Below are 8,236 nucleotides of genomic sequence, written 5' to 3'. Positions count from 1 at the left end.
TATATATATATATATCTGTATATATACATTACATATATACACACGTATATATATATATATATTGTTATGCATAGAAATAATCCTGCTGTCAATTTTCATTTGTTGACAAATCTATATTTATCGACAGTTAGTGTTTATTTCTCTCCGAAATGAAATAGCGATATATGTCGAAAAAAATTGTAAATTAGAGGGAAATAAGCTGAGATCTCTTTCTGTGAAATCTTCAATTTAAATTCGTAGAAACGTTCAGTATAGAGATCAAGGTTGAGGCGTGTTCGGGACACTCTGTGCTCGTATATATTTACTTCGTATATTGAATATACGATGTAACTAATAAGTTTTATCTTTAACACGTTCACGACGAAGTGTTCGACCAGTAATGTGTACCCACTTCCAGATTAGCAAGAGAGTAATCCGATTACCCGAAATGCAAAATTACCAAAAACAATTATTGAGAAAGAAAATCAATCGCCTCTCGAAGTTGGGACCAACGAAACAACCGTTGTCGCGAACGTGTTAAGCCAGCCGAATCAGGCCGTGATAATATAAGTAACGTCTGTTGACGAATTGAGCGACAATTGAGAGAACGTTCGACAACGATCTCGCAATCGATCATTTAGGTGCGATCGTGTTCACATCTCGGCGTAGATAACACACAACTACTACTATTGATCGCGTTAAGAAGTAGCACAAACGATACGAAAAGTAGGTCGAGATCATGTTACATAAACGAGACCAATGCTGTACGATTAATCTAACGACTCTCAGCGATCTATACGCCTACTTGTCTACGCTCTTTGAGCGAAATTGTACTGTGTATTACGATTCCGGTGAGCATGTCAATTACGCGAAACTCGTCGTTTTGTCTCACGTCCACCGCCACCGTCTCGCGCGTCGACAGCCACACGCGATGCGTGTGTCGCGCGCGAGCCGCGATCAAGTTGTACGGTAGGTAATAAATTATTGAGTTACGAATCACACGCTGTATCTCTGATTTACAACACGGATTCTCATAAGCACCGGAAAGTATGAAATATTAAAGGGTACCTAAAGGGAGCCTCTACGTCTAGCCGAGTTCACGCGGGATAAGTGGGAATTGCTTTGATTCTGAGCGATCGTTTAACACTTGTAAGTATATGTGCCTTTTGGTAAGCAAGAAACATTAAACCAATCCTTCGAAACGTCGATTTTAATGAACATTCGGCATGATATTTTATAGATTTTGTTTTTAAGCTGTTACTTGATAATATAAAATTCCTAAATATTAAGTTCACGGTGAAGTAGAAATATGTTATTTTTAATGTTTCGGTCAAATATTGTTGATAATATTATATGCAATATTAAGAGCTACATATCGAAGACATTACACGTTATAAAATATCATTGTGATAGCGTTGTATTAATGATTTCTTGCCTACTAGGTTAGTAATGACGATTAATTGACGAGGAAGCATGCATTGTTAGCAAACATGTTCTCCCAGACAGCACAATGTCCAAAATCGGGGATACATAAAAGACGACTTGAAGACATCTTTAAAATGTCTTGAAGACACCTTGTATCCCGATTTTAGATATTATGCTATGTGGACAGTTATGTGTCATAGGTATCATTTGTAAACGAATATTTCAAAATCCTCCATTGCAAAAGTCGCTTGCGATAAGTCGCGTTGTAATTTCAAACGTGCTCGTTCGAGTGATTGCTTCATAACGCATTGTATCATGCTTGCGATATATATTTGTTTTCTGGGAAAAAAAGATTATATATAATTATATATAATCATATGTAATTTATATATGAATTTTTTTCTCTATATAGCTACATATATAATTACATGTCCACACGAAATAAAAATACTGTTGGATGAAAAGCGAAAGAAACATTGAATTAAATGTTTACATCATGGATAGCCATAAACATGAGCATTTACTTCAATTACACTCGTACAACAATATTGTTTAGATGTAGAACATATATAATTATATATGATTATGGATGGACGTATATAGATAAAAAATTCATGTATAATCATTTTTCCCCGAGTTCTTACGTGGACGCGCTACGTTGTGTCCCGTTTCGCTCGCTTGCTTGTAATTTTGGTTTACGTTACAGCCGCATTACAGTTACAATTAAATTACAACTAAACGATTGAGTGAAAAGTTGCTCGAAACTTCGGAACGTATCGGAAAAGAGAGAGTTCCTTGCTCACATATTAAAGTATACCAGAAGCACGAAATTGAAATACGTCCAAATGCTCATTCCATCTTGTTCTGACGAGGTATATTTCTGTTAATTGCAGGACGAATCGAGCCCGCTGCAAGCGAGAACACAGTCGTACGGCGGAATTAATAATAATACAGAGGACCCCGTGCACAATTAGGTCCTAAAATTAATAAAAATTCCCGCTCTCGAACAATCGATATCCGATACGACGACTTCAATTAAGGCTGAGTTCCGATATTCACCTGCAGCATTAAAAATCTATAATTCATGTTACGTACACTATAGATTTTCAATATTGGCAGTGAGCATCGAAATGCATGCTTGAGTAAGGCTGACATTTAAAAATAACCGTTTAATATATCTAGATTTTCTTTCATTCATCTACCGTACGAATATTATTACGACGAATATTATCTGTATAAGGTAACGAACAAAACTTACTGATTATAAAGATTTATACAAATTTAGATACGCCTATCTACTTCCTATGTGTGTCCGTAGCATACTTGTACTCATTCAATAAATGATATTTAGCAATTCAATGAGCATGCAAATCCCTCCAATTAATATCCACAGTTGCACATCGCAGCTGCTGGATCCAAAATTACTTGTCTTTGCGAATCAATTTGATATCACGCGCGTGTATAACTCTTACATATCCTTTACCTTTGTATCTCTTGTACATCTGCGGCGTTGATCAAATGTCAGATATCAGGTCTGCTCTCAGTTGCATCATATTGCACTTTCTGCGCCTGCTTTTAAGTGCAGAAGTACAGCTCAAACGAGCAGATATATCATTGACCTTTGTATATATCAGTATGTACATATTTATTCATTATTGTTATCAAAATACAATTTATTCACGCTCCAGGACAAGTAGCGTTAAGCACATTATCCGTGAGGTTAGAAATAACTAATTGCGAGTAACCTTAATTATAACGTTAAGGTATGTACGACGTCCGGGTATGCCCAGATCGGAGGTGATATGAACCTACCATTACACAGCTGTCAGAGATCGCAGTGGTCTTCACCATCGCGCACGTTGTGCGGAACGGTCTGTTGCGCTTCCCTTGCAAATGTGAAGAATTCACGGTCGCAATGGGGATACTGGAGAAGATCTCGGAGATCGAGAAAGAAATCGCGCGAACGCAGAAGAACAAGGGTGAGCGTCTCCTCGTTGTTACAATTTTGCGCCTCTTAACCTATTTCCTTGCCGATACTGCACAGCTACGCCGCTGAAAGATAGACAATTTGAATACACTCGAGGCAACCGTGAGCATTCGGGAATATTCAGTCGTAAATAAGATTTCTCTGTACAATTCGCCAGCGACCGAATACCATCTGGGCTTGCTGAAGGCGAAACTCGCCAAGTACAGGTCTCAGCTGTTGGAGCCGACAAAGAAGTCCGAGAAGGGCGAGGGTTTCGATGTGCTGAAGTCTGGAGACGCTAGGGTAGCTCTCATTGGCTTCCCGTCAGTTGGCAAGTCCACTCTGCTCAGTACCTTGACACATACCGAGTCGGAAGCTGCCTCCTACGAATTCACCACCTTAACGTGTATCCCTGGTGTTATCGAGTACAAGGGTGCAAATATACAGCTGCTGGATCTACCTGGTATCATAGAAGGCGCTGCACAGGTACAGAGAACTTACATGTCAAAGAATCATCTCCTTACAATTTAGTGATTATTTGTCTTGTTTTTTTTTTTCTTTTATATATATAGAACATTTAACACACTTGCATTACTGTAGGGAAAAGGACGAGGTAGACAGGTCATAGCTGTTGCTAGAACAGCGGACTTGGTTCTGATGATGTTGGACGCGACCAAGCAGGACGTTCAGCGACAACTCTTGGAGAAGGAGCTGGAATCAGTCGGGATCAGACTGAACAAGAAGAAGCCGAATATATATTTCAAAGTGAAGAAAGGCGGTGGGTTGGCTTTTAACTCGACGTGTCCTCTTACGAAGGTAGATGAGAAATTAGTCCAGATGATCTTGCACGAGTATAAGATCTTCAACGCCGAAGTGCTGTTCCGCGAGGACTGCGGCGCAGACGAGCTGATAGACGTCATCAACGCTAACCGAGTATATTTGCCCTGCCTTTATGTATATAACAAAATAGATCAAATATCGATAGAGGAAGTCGATCGAATCGCTAGGCAACCCAATAGTGTTGTAGTTAGGTAGGGTATGCTCTGAAATTTATCAATTTCACGAGATTCACTACTGTCTCTCGTGTGAATGACGCTAATTTGATCTGATTCTTGTTCTTTTTTTCTCTCTCTCTCTCTCTCTCCGCCCTTCTCCTCGCAGTTGTAACATGAAGTTGAACCTTGACTTTCTATTGGAAACGCTGTGGGAGTATCTGTGCTTAATAAGGGTATATACAAAAAAACCTGGACAGCCGCCCGACTTCGACGACGGTTTAATATTGAGGAAGGGAGTCACGGTTGAACATGTGTGTCACGCTATTCATCGTACACTCGCTCAACAATTCAAGTACGCCCTTGTTTGGGTAAGTTGTATGTCCACATATTTGACAATCAAACGTGTAGTATCGTGTCGTGTTCGATATTTATGAGTCGTGTGTTCGCAGGGCACGAGTACCAAATATTCGCCTCAAAGAGTAGGACTGCAGCATGTGATGCATGATGAGGATGTCATACAAATAATGAAGAAATAAGCTTCCATGGGAAATTTGTGAAACACTGTTAAAGATAAAATGCGAATAGCAATATAGGCCTTACTTAGCCTTCTCTACATTAATACATGACACACATATACACGAATAAATACAAACAGCCGACACCGGAAACTTGTCAAATTCAAACGGTTTCAAAGCGAATGTGTTTGAATTACATATTTTAGGAAGCTTGTGGCCCCCCCACGATCATCGTTACAATAAAATTTTTGAAAATAAATTTTTATAATATAGAGAAAACCACACATTGTGAAGTTACAACGAAACTTTTACATTATTTATATTACCTCTTAATGATTGGCACACAGAGTAATCGATCGGTTTCATAAAAAGATATAACAATTTTATAATTCATCTCTTTTCTTTTCTCTCTCTCTCCTTAATTATTGATATCATGAAAACCGGTCAAATTAGTTATTTGATTATATTATTTATAAAATACAAAGGTTCTCCGATTTATCGTTGTACCGTAACCCTTTAAACTGTAAGATTCGGCTGATTTATCGTTGACTTGTCACATCTCGAATCCTCGGTTAGGAAAGTGGCGGCTCGTAGCGGAGACTTTGGAACTAAAAACAACGTCCACATCTGAAAAATAACGGGTCTTGAGATTGCGAAGAATTCTTCAGACCCGTTAATTCTCAGCCTGTGATGCCGCAATTTAGTTCCAGAGTCTCCACCACGAGGCGCTACTTTCCTCAACGAAGGTCGTGGTACAACTCAACGGCAAGTCGGGAGAACGTCATTTCAAATAGTACTACCTACGACTAAAGCAGCCAACACGAGATTTTCAAGTTTGAGACATTATCCTCTCAAATAATACAACTCAACAGTAGATTACAACTTCTTTACTTCTAAGCAGCACGGTCGTTTTTAATAATCGTTATAAATGAGCAATTTAAGGTAATTTTCCAGTATATAGTACACCCTACAAAGATCCGGACGTTACATTGCGTAACGATCGACTCGGATTCGAAACTCGGCACGCTCGCTCGCGGTGGAGAATCGGCTTTTGATTACCGAATTCGAGGACAGTCGCGCGCGCGCGGCGATTCTCCACGTTCTGAATAATGAATGACACTCGCAATTGGACGACAGCACCGCGAAGAATGCGCGAATGTGGATGCTTACGGGGCATTGTTCGTTTCGCTTAGTCACTTTGTTCTTCTTCGTTTTTATCGACACCCTTCTCTCTCTCTCTCTCTCTCTCTCCTCTCTCCCTCGCCCGTTTCTTCGCTCGATTTCCCCTCCCCCTACTTCTCTTTCTCCTCCGTAACGCACACGAAAATGCGCTCGCCATTCGCGAGACACACATCCTGATTACTAATTCACGTAGCCGCGGACTACTTCCCCGCCTGGTTGTGACACCAAATCCCATATTCCGGCCGAATGGAGAGTCGAGACCAAGAGAGCTCGATGATCGAGCGGCCGATTCGCGCCGGATCTTATACAGGGTGTCTTTACTGGAGAGCTATCGGTAAGTCTCGCCGAGTTCGTCGGTCTTTCCGTCGGGTCCCCACCTCGAGGAAGATTACGAACTATGGACTTATTTTCCTGAAAATGGCCCACCGAAGCCATCCTTTTCTAATCGGAAGAAATTCAATATCAATGTCAATTATTCCGTGTAATTAAAGAAGGTCGAGACTGCTCGTGCCAGGATCTAGATGGAAAGATAAAAGTATTTTCGTAATAATGACATGTCAAGATAATAGTGGAACAATAAGAGGACGATTATAGACAGCAACACGGAACAATATAATTCACACATCAGTTGCCCCGTGTCATTAAAGCAAATTAAGCAGAAGTAGATTACACATGAAGGTGCTGCACCGCTGAGATAATTGCGGCGTAATTATAACGAACGAATGAATGAGAGGGAGGGAGAGAGAGAGAGAGAGAGAGAAAGAAAAAAAGGAAGAGAGAGAATCATGAAATTGACACGCGCGATGCAATTGCGGTTGATCGCGTGATGCATCGTCGCGATTAATCCGAGCTAATCGAGCCCTATTATCTGCCGCTTCACAGATCCGTGTCATGTCGCTCACTCGCATTATCGCATCGCAGATCCGTATCGTAATGACGGTAGAAATCGAACATAGTTATCTGTTAACGAGGACTATATTTACGCCGCAGAAGGAACGGAAAAAATAATTCCTTTCGAGCACCCGCTGAGATATCTCCGGGAATCGAAATGTTTCAGGGGAGGGGAACAAAATGAAGAAGAAGAAAGTAAGAAGAGAGAGAGAGAGAGAGAAAGAGAGGAAGAGATCACTTAAAAATTGCAACAAGAACCCAGTTAGCAGAAACTTTTAAAAGAAGCCTTAAGAAGATCTTAAGAACGTCTAAAAGACGTCCTGCTTCTTTAGACTTCTTTTAAGTTGATTTAAAGCGTTCATAAAACGCCTTTTAGAAGCTTTTGCAAACTGGAAACGAAATAAACGTCTAAGGAGAGTTAACCGGGGGATCAGTTTTTAGAAAGGGAAAAGTTGACGAAAGTCGACTCGACGGAATAAATAACGCCAAACAGAGTGGAGCGAGCGAGCATATGCGAAGATCATCGGGAGTAGTCTCGAGGCGTGAAATCGTCCGGCTGAGAAACTGGAATGTATCGTGTAAAAATCCCCGGCCGCTCCGGGCGTTAGACAGAGCGGATGCTGGCAATATGTTCCATCGGTAGCTAGACGCCGTTCCAGAAGGAAGTCGCCCGGTATTTACAGTTAGACGATCAGCCCGATGACGGTCGAGCGCGTTGCTTTCGCTCCTCGTTCACGGGAACGAAACGTTTCGTTTCCGTCGGAGTCGTCCCGGCGAAGGCCGAGTCCCGATCCTGGCCTGTAATCCGGAAGAGGTGAGGTCAATTAGTTAATCAACCGATGGCGATTTTTGCGCGAGGAACTCACTTGTTAGATTTATAAAGACCCACGCAACGTAAATGTTCAGAATATGTCTCGGAGATGAAAACATATAAGACAAGAAAGATGTCTTTCGGGTGTCTCTAGAATGTCTTTCGGACAGAAATGTTTAGGACATTATTTAAATGATTTCGAGGGGGGAATAACGCGGAAGGAAATTTTTTCTTACGGTCATTTATTTTTTTTAAGTCCCCATATTTAGATGTTCTCCTTATGTCGGAACATCCTGTACATTATAATAATATTATATAATAATAAAATAATAATGATATAATAATGAAATATATTGATTATATTAAATATATTTACTATATTTTTATACATTACAATTAATATATTATACTATTAAATATATATATTTTATTTTCATACTATGCAATATATATATATATATATATATATATA

The 8,236-nt window shown here is 40.1% G+C and overlaps 2 protein-coding genes across 2 annotated transcripts in view; both read left to right on the top strand.

Annotated features, from left to right (window-relative positions):
- The window catches only part of LOC106743364 (putative phosphatidate phosphatase), a 24,712-nt gene extending 21,831 nt beyond the window's left edge, over window positions 1-2,881 (top strand). The window contains exon 8 of the mRNA XM_014617139.1: window positions 2,298-2,881. Within this exon, the coding sequence (XP_014472625.1) occupies window positions 2,298-2,378 (81 nt within the window). The 3' untranslated portion in view covers window positions 2,379-2,881. The remainder of the gene's footprint in view (window positions 1-2,297) is intronic.
- Window positions 2,882-3,096: 215 nt separating this feature from the next.
- LOC106743227 (developmentally-regulated GTP-binding protein 2) lies at window positions 3,097-5,233 on the top strand. Its single transcript, XM_014616865.1, has 5 exons — window positions 3,097-3,383; window positions 3,549-3,856; window positions 3,971-4,401; window positions 4,532-4,733; window positions 4,815-5,233. The coding sequence occupies exons 1-5, from the start codon at window positions 3,320-3,322 to the stop codon at window positions 4,899-4,901; spliced, it is 1,092 nt and encodes a 363-aa protein (XP_014472351.1). The 5' UTR covers window positions 3,097-3,319; the 3' UTR covers window positions 4,902-5,233.
- Window positions 5,234-8,236: the final 3,003 nt, after the last annotated feature.

Source organism: Dinoponera quadriceps, unplaced genomic scaffold, assembly GCF_001313825.1.
Source record: "Dinoponera quadriceps isolate SergipeBrazil2010 unplaced genomic scaffold, ASM131382v1 scaffold616, whole genome shotgun sequence".
Lineage (NCBI taxonomy): Eukaryota > Metazoa > Arthropoda > Insecta > Hymenoptera > Formicidae > Dinoponera > Dinoponera quadriceps.
This window is presented reverse-complemented; position numbering and strand designations above follow the sequence as displayed.